Genomic DNA, 15,893 nt, shown 5'->3' on the forward strand with positions numbered 1-15,893 from the left:
ACCAAACTCAAAGACATAGAATATTGTGATCTAATAAAGAATTCAAAATAGCTGTTGTTTCTTACAAGCTGTAAGAAAACTCAGAAAGGCAATTCAAAAAACTCAGGAATAATATTAATGAACAGAAGAAATAAATTCCTGAAGAAATTGAAATTATATAAAAGAACCAAACAAAAATTCTGGAGCTGACAAACTCAAGAAATGAAATGACAAATGCATTTGAAAGCACTGAAAATAAAGCAGACCGTATGGAAGAGAGACCAGTGATCTGATGGACAGGTATGAGAAATGATTCAGGTGAAAGAGGAAAATGAGTATTTTAAAACGTGAAGAAACCCTACAAGGGTTACCAGCCTTCATTATAAAAGCCAACATAATGGATATACCAAAAGGAGAAGAGAGGGAGAAGGGGGCAGAGAATATTTAAAGAAATAATAGATGAGAACTAACCCAAACCAAGGAAAGAACAGGACATACATGTCCATGAAGCTGATAGAACACTTTACTATCTCAATGCCCAAAGACCTTCAACACACATTATAATGTAGCTATCAAAAGTCAATGATAAATAATTTTAAAGGGGGAGAAAAAGCAACCTATGAAGGAATCCCCATGAGGCTATCAGTAAATTTCTCAGCAGAAATCCTGCAGGCAAGGAGAGAGAGGAACGACATGTTCCAAGTATTGAAAGAAAAAAAATTGCCAGCCAAGAATACTCTATCCAGCAAAATTCCGTTGTTTCCCTGAAAATAAGACCAGGCCTTATATTAAGTTTTGCTCCAAAGGACGCATTAGGGCTTATGTTCAGGAGATGTCATCCTGAAAAATTATGCTAGAGCTTATTTTCCGGTTAGGTCTTATTTTCAGGGAAACATGGTATCCTTTTATATTAAAAAGAAATAAAGGCTTTCTCAGATAAACAAAAGATGAGGGAGTTCACTACTAGGTCTGCCTTATAAGAAATATTGAAATGAGCTTTTCAAGCTGAACCAACAAATAAAGTACATAAAACTCTGATTAAGGTGATAAATAGAAAACTGGAATTCTATTTTAGAAGTGTGTTAAACAATTATAGCATAAATGTTAAAGGTAGAAAGCATTAAAAACAACTATAGCCCCTACAATTTGGTAACAAATTCACAGCATAAGATTTGTGATATCAAAACTATAAAAGGGGAGAAGTAAAAGGATAGTAACTTCTTAAATGTATGAAGATAAGTTGCTACCAGCACAAAAAGGACTATTTTACCAATGAGATGTTTTATGTAAATTTTACGGTAACCACAAAGCAAAACTGTAGAGCATAGACATGAAACATTTAAAAAGGTAGAATGTCACCGTGGAAAACCACTAACTTACAAAGGTAGAAAGAAACAGAAGGAAAAAGAAAAAAATACAGGTACAAAATAAACAGAAGGAAAAAAAAAGTAATAATAGTAAGTCCTTACATATCAATAAGCATCCTAACTGTAAATGGATTGAATTCACCAATTAAAAAGCACAGAGGGGCTGGCTGGCTGGATTAAAAAAAACAAACAAAACAAAAAGAGAGACCCTACTAGATGCTGCCTCCAGGAGACTCATTTCAACTTGAAAGACACAGATAAGTTCAAAGTGAAGGATGGAAGATGATATTCCAAGAAAGTCGAAACCAAAACAAAGTGGGCAAAGCCATATTTATATCAGACAAAATAGATGCCAAGCCAAAAACGGTAATCTGAGACAAAAAGGTCATTATACAATGAATAGGAATCAATGCATCAAGAAGATATAAAAATGGTAAATACATATGCTTCCCAACAACCAAGCACTGAAATAAATTAAGTAAATCTAACAGCTCTTCAGGGAGAAATACATAACAATATAATTATAGTAGGAGACTTCAATACTCCATTATCAGTAATGGATAAATCATCCAGATAGAAAATACACAAGGAAATATTAGACTTGAAGCATACTTTAGGACAAATTAACTTAACAGACAGGTACAGAACTTCCCATCTAACATCAGGAGAATACACATTCTTCTCAAGTGCACACGGAACATTCCCCAGGATAGATCATGTGACAGGACACAAAACAAATCTTAGCAAATTTAAGAAGATTAAAATCACACCAACTATTTTTTCTGACCACAATGGTATGAAACTAGAAATCAACAACACGAGAAAAATGAGATGATCTACAAACACGTATAAACTAAACAACACACTTTTGAACGACCAGTGTGTCAATGACGAAATCAAAAGAGAAATAAAAAAATTAACTCAAAACAAATGAAAACAGAAATACACTTGATCTTAGCCAAAAGGCCGAGAAGCGATTGAAAATAGAAATACAACATATCACATTTGTGGAATGAAGCAAAAGCAGTTTTGAGAGGACAGTTATTGCAATAAAGGCATATGTTAAGAAATTAGAAAGATCTTCATCAACAATCTAATCTTACGCTTCAAGGAACTAGAAAAAGAATAAATTAAACCCAAAGTTAGCAGAAGGAAAGAAATAATAAAGATCGGAGCAGAAATAAAATAAAATAGAGATGAGAAATAAAACTAAGAGCTGATTCTACAAAAAGATAAACAAAACTGACAAACCTTCATCCGGACTAAGGAAAAAAAAGAGAGGATACTCAAGTTAATAAAATTGGAAATGAAAGAGGAGACATTACAACTGATACTACAGAAATACATAGGAACGTAAGAAACTCCTATGGGCAAAAAAAGTGAAGGGAATTAAGAAGTACAAACAGCCCGTCATTAAACGAGTCACAGGGATGTAAAATACAGTACAGAGAATATAGCCAATAACATTGTAGTAAGTAAGGTGTCAGGTGGGTACTAGACTTACGGGGATGGAGGGAAATCACTTCATAAGTTATATAAGTAAGTGTCTAATCACTATGTTGTACACCTGAAACTAATATAATAAGTAAACTATAATTAAAAATAAATTTAAAAAATACTATAAAAATAATGAAAATACAAAAAAGGGGAAAATATTATCTTTACAATAATATATTTACCTTGAAGCTTTCTACTAAGTTCAAGTTTCTCCTGTTCTAGGCGCTTAATTCTTCTTTCATAAGCTTCAGTTGCTAAGTTGTTATCCAGAGTTCTCTGAACATTAACATCAAGATCCAGTGAAGTGGGACCAGCTGTAACTCTTAAACAGCTCCTATCAGAAAGAACGCTGAAGAGAGAAAAAATGTGGTTTTACAATGAAACAAAAAGTTTGAAGAAAAAAAGATAACTTTTTGCAATTGTTCATTTAAAACATGGATTTGAATACCTAGTTACAATTAGCCATCTAGAATGATGATAAAACACAATTTTTTTGCAAAATCACCATAAAAGACTTTACCGAAGCATATTTAAAATGAAAACTTAAATTGCCCAAATGACCTTAATTTTAATAACCATGAATTAGAAAAATAAGTTTGCTGCAGGATTATTGCTGGTAGTTTGTGACCACTTATGTGACCACTGAAGTGAAATCACAGTCAAAAACACCAACCATGGTCCTCTTTAACTAGAATTTGGAATTCCAAAAGTATAATGCTTTCTTTAACTCAATATAATTTAAAATATTTGAAGAGCTGGATATTCAGCAGTGAGCAAAACAGATAAAACTTGCCCATGTAGCACTTATAGTCCAGTGACAGAGACAAAAATAAACAAAATAAACATGTAATATAGTCAGTACATTAGTGTTAAACGCTAAGGAGCAAACACAAAGCAGGAAAGGGGGAAATAAAGCATTGGGGAGGAAACAAAAATTTAGAAAAAGTGGTAAGGTAAGTCATCACTCAGTAACTCTGAATAAAGTCCGGGTGGGGGAGGGGAAGACTCAGGGAATATCAGGGGGAGAAGCATTCCAGACAGATGGAACACAAGTGCAAAATCCCTGAAACAAGAATATGTCTGGCATGTCATGGACCAGAAAGGATACCTGCGTGGCTGGAGTAGAGTGAGCAAGGCGAAGAGTAGTAGAAAATAGAAAGATAAAGTGAGCCAGTCATTTAGGGCCTTAAGAACTTTGGCTTGCTGTTAAGATACGAAGCCAGCAGAGCTGGGGGCAGTGGAGCTTGGTCCTGAAACGGGGCATGTTCTGACTTATAGCAGGGTCACACAGACAGCTTCAGAGAAAATAAGAATCAAAGTTATGAACGTTTGAAGTAGGTGGTTAAGAGAGATTTTAAGGAGACGAGTGGAGAGAGGTCTCAGCTGGAGACGCACAGTAGGAGTCATCAGCAAGGAACTGGGAGAACACCACGGAATACACGGGAAAGATTCCAAGACTCAGGGTGGAACGAGGGAGATTAGGAGGCAGCAGAAGGGAGACTGAAAAGGAGTGACCAGAAAGGTAAGGAGAAATCAGGACAGGGCCCTGGGAGCTAAAAGAACGTGTTTTAGTGGGAAGGAGCCATGACAAATAACATGAGTCGAGACAAATCAGTAAGACTAGGACTGAGAAATGATGATGAAATGTAGCAATATGGAGGTCAGTAGTGACACTGATAAAAGCAGTTTGCATAAAGTAATGGGCGCACACACCTGACTGGAATAATGGCAAGAAAGAGGAGAATGAGAAAAATGGACAAAATATGCAACAGCTGGAAGTAATTTTTCTATAATGTGGAACAGAGAAATGGTTGGTAGCAGGTAAAGAAAGTGGGATTAAGCGAGATTTTATATTTTGCTTTAAGATGGGGGGAAAATGCATGTCTGTGAGCTGATGGAAATGATGTGATTATGCAAATGACACAGAAAGGAAAAATCTTATGATGTAACAGCTAGCAATGCACTAGAGTAGGCAAAAGGGAGGGAAAGGGTCAGCCTTAGCTCACAATTCATGCATAAAAAGAACAGCATACGAGTCCAGAGGGATGTAGGCAGTAACTGTGGTGAGGAGAGCTTGTGGAAGTTGTCTGCTGTTTGCTTCAACCTCTCAGTGAAAGAGGAAGCGAGATCACAGGTGACAGTGAGGATGATAGAGGTTTCAGAGGAAAGCATACAATATGAAATAGCTATGTAGGACAGCGGAAGATGAATACACTCGGTAATATACATTTGCTAGGCAGTAAAAAGGAACACGTGAGGTTGGTAATCATGAACTTACAGTGCGACTGGTAAGAATAGTCAGATATTTTTCTCTAGACACTGAACTGCATAGGTACACACAGAAAACTGAATTATAATAATGAATGTCGACTTAGCAAACCAGTGTAACAAAATGAGACAATCAAGGAATTGAGGGGGCACACAAGGTGTGTTATAATCATTCTCAATGGAATTTAAACTGGGTCAATGAAAAGATAGTTAAGATCAATGGGCCAAAAGTTCTGATGCTTCACACCTAGACGTATTTATTCAACAGCATGGGACACGTCTAATTCCTGCCCCACTGCTAATAGCTATATTCTGAGCGCTCTATTTGTCCTATTCTTTTTCCTCCAAAATGAGTTAGATTCTTATATGTTCTATTCATTTTGTAATGTTTAACTTATTCTAGCAGTAGCTTTGTGGGGACAGAGCCAGGAGTGCAGTTTCCAGGCTCTTGGCCTCACGTGGAAAAGTGCTGGCTCAGGTAGTAAATGGCCATCAACTGTGATTGCATGGCTATCAGCTGTAACCAGTGAGCCATTGTCACTAATATAACTGCTGTGGCTGAGCTAGCAATAAATGGAGGCTAGCAAGAAGATGGTGGCTGAGCTGGCAAGCGGCGGAGTGTGGATTGCGGATTGCAGAGAGGAGGATTGCAGCTAGCCAAGTGAGGTTGGTTGGCAGAGAGAAGTGCACGGCAGGTTGCAGACAGTGTGGCTCCTGCTTCCTGTGTCTCTAACCCAGCCGCCAGCAAGAATATAGTGGTATGTCTCCCCTACCTATGGCTCCGTGGGTGTTCCTTTTTGGCCTCACCATGTCCTGCGTTATGTGCGGAGCAGGACTAGAGACCCCGCAGGTCACCTCACATGACAAATGGCGCAGAGAGCAGGGTACGGTGCTGGCCAAAGCTCCCCGAAGGGCAGTGGAACAGTTTGTGCGTATGAACAGTCTCAGGAAGACCGGGAGGAGCAGCTGCAGGAGAGCTGGACCCCCATGAGGGGTGGGATGACGTGGATGGTTCTCCAACCACCAGAGGCCGAAGAAAGAGAAGGTTGTTGCGGCCCTGTGGGCTGGGAAGTGCTTGCTGAGGCCCTCACCCCCAGGTTGGGGAGGACTTGGAGCCCTTTCCCTGCGGAGAGGGCACACATTGTGAGGCTAACGCATAGCCCTGGCGAATGACTGTGGACTATGGGGAATGGGCTCCATCCCTAATTTAATGAACCGCTTGACTGTTTGCTTGAGAACATACCACCATGTAGTGGAACTGGTGGATGTTTGCTTTTGTGTCTTGACCGGCCGCCATCGAGAATATGTGAGAAAGACTGGCTGTGCCCAGGAAGTCTGGCTGTGCCCAGAGAGAGTGGCAGTGCCCTGTGAGCCCTGGCTGTGTCCAGGAAGTCAGGCTGTGGCCAGAAAGAGTGACGGTGCCCTGAGAGGCCCTGGCTGTGCCCGGGGAGACTGGTGGTACCCTAAGAAGCCCAGGAAGTCTGGTTGTGCCCAGAAGGACTGGTGGTGCCCTGAGAAACCCTGGCTGTGCCCAGAGACCCTGGCTGTGTCCAGGATATTGCATTCACCTCTAGGAGCCTCCACAGGGCCCTTCACGGAAGACGCTTGTCATGCAGATTGAGGCAAGACCCTGTAGGGGTGGAATGTGGGGACAGAGCCAGGAGTGCAGTTTTCAGGCTCTTGGCCTCACGTGGAAAAGTGCTGGCTCAGGTAGTAAATGGCCATCAACTGTGATTGGATGGCCGTCAGCTGTGGCTAGTTGGCCGTCAGCTGTAACCAGTGAGTCACTGGCCACTAATATAACTGTTGTGGCTACGCTAGCAGAAAATGGGGGCTAGCAAGAAAATGGTGGCTGAGCTAGCAAGCAGTAGAGTGTGGATTGCAGATTGCAGAGAAGCAGATTGCTAGCAAGTGAGATTGTTTGGCAGAGACAAGTGGATGGCGGGTTGCGAATAGTGTGGCTCCTGCTTCCTGTGTCTCCAACCCAGCCGCCAGCGAGACTATAGTGGTATGATTCCCCTACCTATGGCTCCGTGGGTGTTCCTTTTTGGCCTATGTCCTGCATTCTTATGTGGGGAGTGGGACCGGAGACCCCGCCTGACTCCCTGCATGACAAGCTTCATCCTGTTTTTTCTTTAATTTTTGATTTACAAAGTCCTCTCATGCCTTATATTTTAAAAAACCAATTCATTTTAATTTGCTTTGTCTAAATTATGTTAACTTTTCAAACTTACCAGCTACTAGTATAGGTAAAACCAACAAATGGCAGATGGTGGCCAGAAAATGCAGTATGTGTTGGTGGAGGCATTGTTTCCTAAAGGAATGAAAAACATCTGGTAAGAAATAAGTAACTATGACCTTATGAAAATAAAGATGGAAAGTCTGACTGATATTGCGAGTACCGTCATTTTTCATGTATTCCACATTTGCAAATTTGCCTAGTCACTAAAATGGATTTGTAACTCAGAATCAATATTCACAGTGCTTTTGCAGACATGTGCAGAGCAAGGAGAATCTGAGCTGCACATGTTCCCAGCTGGAACTGAACAAGGAGATGTTTGCCTTCCTGTTTCAGCTCTCAGGCTGTAAACAAGTGTTCTTCTCAAGGTCTAAGCGTGTGCCATGTTTTTCTCACTTTTGTGCTTTTTACAGGTGATTTTGCTTCCAGGATAGTGAAGTGCCATCTTGGGTTCCTAAGCAAGAAGGCTGAGATGTGCCTTACAAAAAAAAGTTAGCTAAGCTTCATTCAGGCATGAGTTGGTGGTGAGTTCAACGTTAATCGACAATTTCTACTTAACAGGTGTCTTTAAATAGAATCACACATAAAACAAGGTTCTGTTTTGATGAAGAGGTCTTGACCACAGGCTCATAGGATCCTAACCCTATGTGTCCCCTAGGAGCAATGGTCCAACTAATACAGTGTTCACGGCGACTTTATTAAACATAATTACTGCAAATCATCAGAACTGACTGTACTGCGTATTCAATTTGGAATAACTCACAATTTCTGTTAACAGTAAATACAATTCTTGTAATAAAAAACTCATGAAGGAAGTCCATTTTAATCTATCTTGTAAGTTTCAGAAAGGAAAACATAAGAGAAGTTCTTATCTGCCTTGAGTATGGTACTTACTGAACAGTGAAAAGTGATGTAACTATAAAAATTTTTAGTGCAGAATTAAAACCATAAGAAATGTAATAATTGAATTAAAACAACAATTCAAATTAAGAAGCCAAAAATCTAATTTTATGTTTTTATTTTCCTAAATTCTAATTTAATATAACGTAACGGTTTAGAGCAGAGGTTGACAAACTATGTTGGCCTGTTTTAGTATGGCCCACAAGCTAAAAATGGTTGAATATTTGGCTTAATCTGCTGGTTTGCCACTCACTTCAAACACAGCTATAACTTCAGGCTAGTAAAGCTGTATATTTTCTTTCACTTCCCACCAAGTTTGTTATTTTTAGTGGCAACACCCCTGGGCATGGGTATTTAGCTCTCCAGGTCAAGTCAGCCCCCTCGTGCAGCAAAACTGCTGGTTTTTAGAAGCAGCTCCATACTAGCAGTTCTACTGTCCCAAGCAAGCTGAGGGAACAGGGGTGCGGGCCAGAGAAGGGAGCTGGTTTTAACTAAAGTTCAGCGGTTTTTCATGCATAAATGCTTCTCAATTTATTTACCTTGGGTTGATTTGTAAAACCCTGAAATGGTTGTTTTTGACAATTTTGTCCAGTTTCATGGTGGTTTTTAAGGAGAGATTTGCCAACCTCTTCATTCTGCCATCATGAAGTCCACTCTTTTAAGCATCTAATTTGTCGTCTTCTTAGGAAACCTAATGGCATAACTAATCTCAGAAGTAAACCTTTGAATTTGAATTTTGTTCCTAGTCATGAATAACTATGTTCACATCAGTACACTCTCTTAATTTCTTGAATTTGTGAGAGAATAAATACTTGAAGCCATAACTGTCTGATTGATAATTGATAAAGTCGTCCATAAAATTATAACCATATTAAAAAGAAACGGGGACAAAACTTCACAATGTCATACTCACAGAATTCTTTAAACAATCATCATCCACGTCAAAATTCGATGTATCTGTTGGGCTACTAACTTCTGGAATATAAGGTGCTTCACAGTTTCGAATATTGTCCCAATCAATTCCATTGAAAAATGGGTGTTTCTTAAAGTCTTCTATTCCATTTTGACCAAGTCGATGTTCTCTGCTACAAATGAGCCTTCGAATAAGATCCTTAGCATTTTCAGACACATCTGCCATCTGAGCTGGAAACTGAAATCTCTCCTAAACAGAGAATAATAGAAACAAAATGTAAATCAGTATATAACATACTCAGTAAGTTGATTACCATTTATTTTCTTGAAAATACCTTTTCATTTAAAAATATCTACTAAGTATATATGGTACAAAGTACTAATACTGAAGGAGATACAGGGATAAATGAGAAGACTCTCTTCCTAAAAAACTTTTAATTTCATTTGTGCTTATACACGTACTGTAGAAAAAATTAAATGCTAAAGATACCTTAAATGGCTGTCAGAATGAAGAGAATTCATTAAAAATAGGAGAATGACTGAGTATTTCAATAGAGCATAGATTATTTATATAAGCCACATACTAGTGATTAAGTAACAATAAACATTTTTAAAGAATGTAATATGTACTTGACAGTACTGGAAGTGCTTGTAACTCATTTAACTCATTTAACCCTCACAGCAATTATCTAAGGTAGGTACTATTTTCCTAATTATATAGAAGGGGAAACAAAGGCACAGAGTTCAAGCCACTGGCTCAAGGTCACACAACTAGAAAACGATAGAGCTGGCATTTGAAATGAAGCTGTCTGACTCCAGAATCTGTGCTCTTAATAACCATGTCATGTACAACAATTTCCCTCTAAAATGCTTTACATACTTTTTACAACTTTGTAGCTATTTACTTTCAATTGTTCATAACTATTTAGCAGACTATATTTGCAACTGGGTTCTAAGAGCATTAACTCTATCAAACTGATATCTATCTGTCTGTCTGTAGCAACTAATCATAATTGTGTCGCCAGAACAAATTAAAAAGAATAGACTGTCACTCCCTTTATGAGATACTACTATTCATATTCCAGGTGTTTGCAAATGCTCACAATTTTCTGAGACCAATCAATCAAAACCTTCTTCCTATTATGAACAATCTATTTTCATTTCACTTGGTACTAAATGGATTCAAGTTTTATTAATTCCTGTTGTGCATTTGGATTTTTTCCAATGTTTTGTGATCATAAATAATACTGGAATAGGTATCCTTGTACATACATCTTTGTACTACTGAAGATTTCCCTAAGGTAGATTCTACAACTGAAGATCTCAATCAAAAGCTTCAACTATTTATTAACACTCTAGATGCATACTTATAAACTTCTTGACAGAAGGGTTATATCAACTTATATTCCTATCAACAATACTCATCTCACTGGATTTTACAGTACAGAGTACTATTTTTCTTTTCATCTGCCAATTTGACAAGGGAAAATATATCTTGTTCTTATTTTGATTTGCATTTCACTTATTATTACTGAGGCTGAGACTTTTTAAAATGTATCCTAGTCATGATTATATTTATACTATCATATAGTAATTACTACACTATACTATAGGAACGATATAACTGTCTGCTTATGAAGTATGTTTTTCTACTGGAGAGACCATTTAATTTCCTATTTATTAGCATGTTTAATAAAATACAGTGTAAGGTTAGAACTAATAATTTTAGGTATAATTAATGGACTTTGATTATTCATGTTTGTCCCCTATTAGCATAGAAATTAAGCTGTTTACTGTTTTTAGAAAAATATTTTCTTTTTAAATATCGCACTACTTTTACATTTATTATATGTATTATAAATGTAATTATATATGTATTATAATAAATACATTTATTATATGTATTATTTATCACATTAATTTGAAGAAGAGTAAAATGTACTAACTTTGTGGTTCATGATTTTTCCATATGTCTCCACCAGAGATTCTGCATAAAATGGTGTTTCTCCATAAAGCATTTCATACATACAGACCCCCAAAGACCACCAATCACACTCAGGACCGTATCTGCCTTTTCCATCTTCCATGGCTTGAAGGATTTCAGGAGAGATATAATCGGGAGTTCCAACAGCCACTGAGGACTGGACCTGAAGAAGTTCACATTTTTAGTAATTAATATGTTAGAAACAAAGAAAAATATTTACATTTATTTGATACACAATAGACATCTCATAACTACACTGTCATTATCTGAATTTAGCTTCCTGGTACATATAAATTAAATTTTACATAATCTCCACACTAACACTTCTCAAAATTTCATAATACTATAGAACTTTTATTATAGCTGTTACTTAACTGACTACATTTAGGTTAACCAAGTGATTTAAACACCACAGCAATTAATAACAAATTATTTACTTTAGAACACTGTTATTATTGATATTAACATGTACATATGAAAAACTGGAAGTATAAAAATTTTACAATTAGTTAGGGGTAATAAGCCCTAAACAAACCTGACTAATATTTATGAACAACCTGAAGATTATTTTAAAACACCTTAATGGAAACTTAAGGAAATAAATAACAATGTCCTTCAAATTACTTATTAATTTAAAAAAAATATAAAGACATATGCTTGAAATAATAAAGTCCCAGTAGGGAAAAATAGTCGTGCATATAATTATGACAAGTTAGATGTAAATTGGAAACAATTGCTAAAAATGATCCTAGGCACAAATCTTGTAAGATGCTCTGAAGTAAAAAAAAAAAAAAAGGTTCCCCATGTATTTAAAAGATTATATCAAAAGATAAACATTCTCAAGGTAGAATAATGGTTAATACTCTGAATTTTCTAGACTAAATTACCATCGTTAATAATTATTACAATAAACTTCCTCTTTGGCAATACTGAAATTAAATAATTTGAAAACTCGTCCATTACAACCTTAAAAATACTAGATAAAATATAACAACCATTTTTATAAACATATAAATGAGCTTTCTAAAAAAAGACAACTCATAGGGGCCAGTAATCAAGAAACGGTTGAGAATCTGGGATGGTAAGCATTAGAGTAGAAATGGGGTTGGGAATTGCCGGTTTTCATTTTCTAGGTACTTGGATTTTACCATGTACATGAGGGCAAATGGAAAAAACCTTGGGCTTACATGAGGTTTGAAGTGAGAGGCTGCTGCATACAACCTTTACCCCTAAAGGGTCTATTGTAAGCAAGAAGCTGAATTACAAAACTGCCACTCTGCAGAGAAAGACGTTTTGTCTATCTTGATTGCTGATATGTGAAGAAAGATTCCTTCTCTGGAGATTCATAACTTTAGGTCACATAGTCCCACTGGGATTTTAATTCACAGTGCTTCTGTGGTCCAAAAGTTCTCAAGCCAAGAAAGTGGCAAATATGTTGGCATCAGGTTAGGAGCCCCTAGAAAGCCTGACATAACAAATTCAAAACTACTCTAGAGGACACATGCTCAAACAGAGCCACATATAATTCCCATGAATAACAGCCCATTGAAGATAAGCTCACAATCCAATATATGAACTCAATGAGAAAACATTCCATTATGAACAAAAGAAATCCGAACAAACAATACAATTAGAGCCCTAACACATCAGTTGCACTTCATGAAATATTTATTATTAAAGACATCTTTTAAAAATCAAAAGCATAAGAAAAGAGATTTCAGAACTCTGTAAATGTATTAAAAATCACTAAATTGTAAAAAAAAAAAAAAAGATAGAAAAAAACAAATCAAATGGAAATTCTAGAAATGAAAAACTAGTTAAAATAAAAAACATAGTAAATAGGTGAAAGATGAAAAGATAAATAAAACCGGATACACTTCCATTAAAAACATTGAAGAATAAAGACATTACCTAGCGAGGAATGACAGACTGACAGCTGAATTAATACTAACATAGCAGTCAGAAGAAAATGGAATCGTTTCTTCAAAGTAATGAGACAAAACAATTGACAAAATTATATTCCCTACCTACCTAAATTATGATATAGGCATGGGGGTTAAACAAAGACATTTTTACGCAAAGACTGAGTGAACGATCACATGTAGACGCTTTCAGATAAACAGAAGCACTAAAGGACATACTTCAGAAAACCAGAAATTTAACCCAGGTGGAAGAATGTGGGCCGCAGCTGCACTGTCATGTGGGGCGGGATCCATGCTCTCCCGCGCAGGCACACTGAACTTTATTGTGCCGGAACAAGCCCCGGTTTCCACTGTTTCTGTTTTTTTGAAAATATGTCAAAGGTTCAGGTGAACAACTTGGTGGTGCTAGATAACCCTCCTCCTTTCCACATCACCTTCGAGTGAGTCGAGGACCTGTCTGAAGACTTGGAATGGAAAATTATCCACGTGAGCTCTGCAGAAAGCGAGGAATACGACCCAGTTCTAGACTCTTTCATAGTGGGTCCTGTTCCTGCAGGATGGCAAGTTTGTATTTCAGGCTGATGCACCTAAGCCAGGACCCGTTCCAGATACAGATGCAGTAGGTGTCACAGTTGTGCTAATGACATGCACGTATCAAAGTCAAGAATTTATTAGAGTTGGCGATTATGTCAACAGTAAATATACCGAGACAGAATTAAGGGAAAATCCGCCAGTAAAACCAGACTTGTCTAAGCTTCAAAGGAATATTTTGGCATCTAATCCCAGAGTCACAAGATTCCACCTTAACTGGGAAGATAACAGAAAAATGAGAGGATGCAGAATGCAGTCATCCAAATCTACAATCACGACTTTCAACAGGCGCATTCCTTTCAGCATCAGAGGGATGGTCCACATCAGAAACTCACTAACTGTCATGCTAGAACCCCACACTGACTGCATGTGACCACCTGCCATCCCTCTAGTACAAATTCAGCTATAAAAACACACAGAACTATTTCCCTGAAACTCCCGTAAGTCATAGTCAAGATACAATGTGAACAATTTGTTTCAAGAACGTGCTGTAGAACGTTTATAAGAAAACCAGTATTTGAGCAAATTGTGGAATACAAATACAACTATTTTTAAGCAGTTTTTTCCTCTAATGTGTTATTTGTTCTGAAACGAATCTAACTTTAAAATATATTATTTTCTTCTCCTCTATATATAATTGAAGCATTGACAAAGAAATATGAATCATTAGACCAGGTTATAAAATATTCTAGCCTCTTGGACAATAACCTTTGGACCCGTATTTTACTGGCCTTCAAAAGAACAAAGTTCACTTCAACTAAAATGTTTCTTCCTGTAATAACACATCGTTTGGTTTCATTTTAGGGGAGAATTTCCATTGTTTTTTGGCATGTCCTTAGAAGGGATCTGAAGTCAACTATGTGCTACGAAGAACTTTAGGATCTGACTTCCCAGGCCATCTAGAAGCCTCCTATGGTTACTGTTATAGTTCATGTAATGTTTGATAGCAATCAGTTTGGTTTCTAAGATAATAACAAATGTGGTTAATTCTTTATAAGTCCTCTGGCTGTGGTTTTTATTTTTATAACAGTTTAGTACATCAGAACACTCCTTGAATCACCCATCATTACCCAGCAAATTCAACACGTCAAGAGCAGATACAAACTCCCTGAGTTTAAGAATAGGAGACTATAATAAATTAGATTTATACAAATATTGTAAGCTTAACTCTTTAAAATTGTTTTCATAGATCATTTCTTAGCAGCACTTACATAAAACCAGTGGGATAGATTTGAGAAGGTACATTTATTATAATAGATAAGTTGCTACTTTGGAAATATATACATTTTCACACATGTAGTACTCTTCTCCGTATCCCTTGAGACTCATGCAGAATAAGATTAGGCATATTTGTGGTTGACATATTCTAGATAGCTTTTCCAGATAAGTTTTTTTTAAAGCAATCTTGGAAAGGAATGTATTAACTAAATGGACCAAAAGATTCTTTTTCTTTGATGAGAGCTAGGTCCTTCCTCAAAAAGTTTCTTATGCTCCATTAAGTGTAGAATAGTCTCACTATTCTTGCTGCTAAGCAAGACATCAGCCATATGATGCAGAGTTATGCAGTGCGTTCATATCTAAAACTTCCACACTAACATTTTAAAGCTTTTATTTTGAAGAAGGGAAAGGGGCATTTGTCTGAATATGCAATCTAAGTTGTACATATTTCCTGTCATTCTAAGAGAATTTGTGAAGCAAAATTTTACTAAATGTTAACCTTTGAAATTTAATATACCAGCTTATTAACGAGTTCGCTAACTAGGTTCATAAACTTTAAAAGTAAAATACATCCTACTGTTAAAACTACATGAAGAGAATCCAATACTAGAGAGCAGCACAGTGAATTCCAAGATGATGAGGAAAGGTAGGCCTAGGATGATAATTCTGCTGTCGGCCTATAGAACACTCTAGATTAGAATGGAAGAATGCAAGACTTTGGCATGGATATCGTCAAAGGATAAAAGGGAACTGTGAAGTTAGTGTGTCTGAGAGAAAGGAATTTCTAAATTACTTAATGTGTGGTGAAGAATTTGAGGATAACTTTGTGAGAATTACATAAACAACTAAGCGAAGCAAAGTGGTCACTTACTCCAGGGAGACCAAAAAGTTTTTCAAGAAAAGAAATGTAATTAAAATCAACTGCATGGCATAGCTATGAGCTGAACAGGACTTAATGACACTGCGTGATAATTGCACTGAGAAGATAGAGAGGAAGTACACGGGTTGGGTCAAAT

The 15,893-nt window shown here is 36.9% G+C and overlaps 1 protein-coding gene and 1 pseudogene across 2 annotated transcripts in view; one reads left to right on the forward strand and one right to left on the reverse strand.

Moving 5' to 3' along the window:
* CDC42BPA (CDC42 binding protein kinase alpha) overlaps positions 1-15,893 on the reverse strand; it is a 296,719-nt gene that overhangs the window by 93,741 nt on the left and 187,085 nt on the right. Inside the window, exons 10-13 of the mRNA XM_081039105.1 lie at positions 11,109-11,309; positions 9,164-9,412; positions 7,346-7,425; positions 3,026-3,192 (exon numbers count right to left, since the gene is read on the reverse strand). Of these exons, the coding sequence (XP_080895231.1) occupies positions 3,026-3,192; positions 7,346-7,425; positions 9,164-9,412; positions 11,109-11,309 (697 nt within the window). The remainder of the gene's footprint in view (positions 1-3,025; positions 3,193-7,345; positions 7,426-9,163; positions 9,413-11,108; positions 11,310-15,893) is intronic.
* Positions 13,441-14,032, forward strand: LOC308493123 (histone chaperone ASF1-like; annotated as a pseudogene). The gene has a single exon. The product of its transcript is annotated as a histone chaperone ASF1-like (transcript).

The sequence above is a fragment of the Rhinolophus hipposideros genome, assembly GCF_964194185.1.
Source record: "Rhinolophus hipposideros genome assembly, chromosome: 26".
NCBI classification, from domain to species: domain Eukaryota; kingdom Metazoa; phylum Chordata; class Mammalia; order Chiroptera; family Rhinolophidae; genus Rhinolophus; species Rhinolophus hipposideros.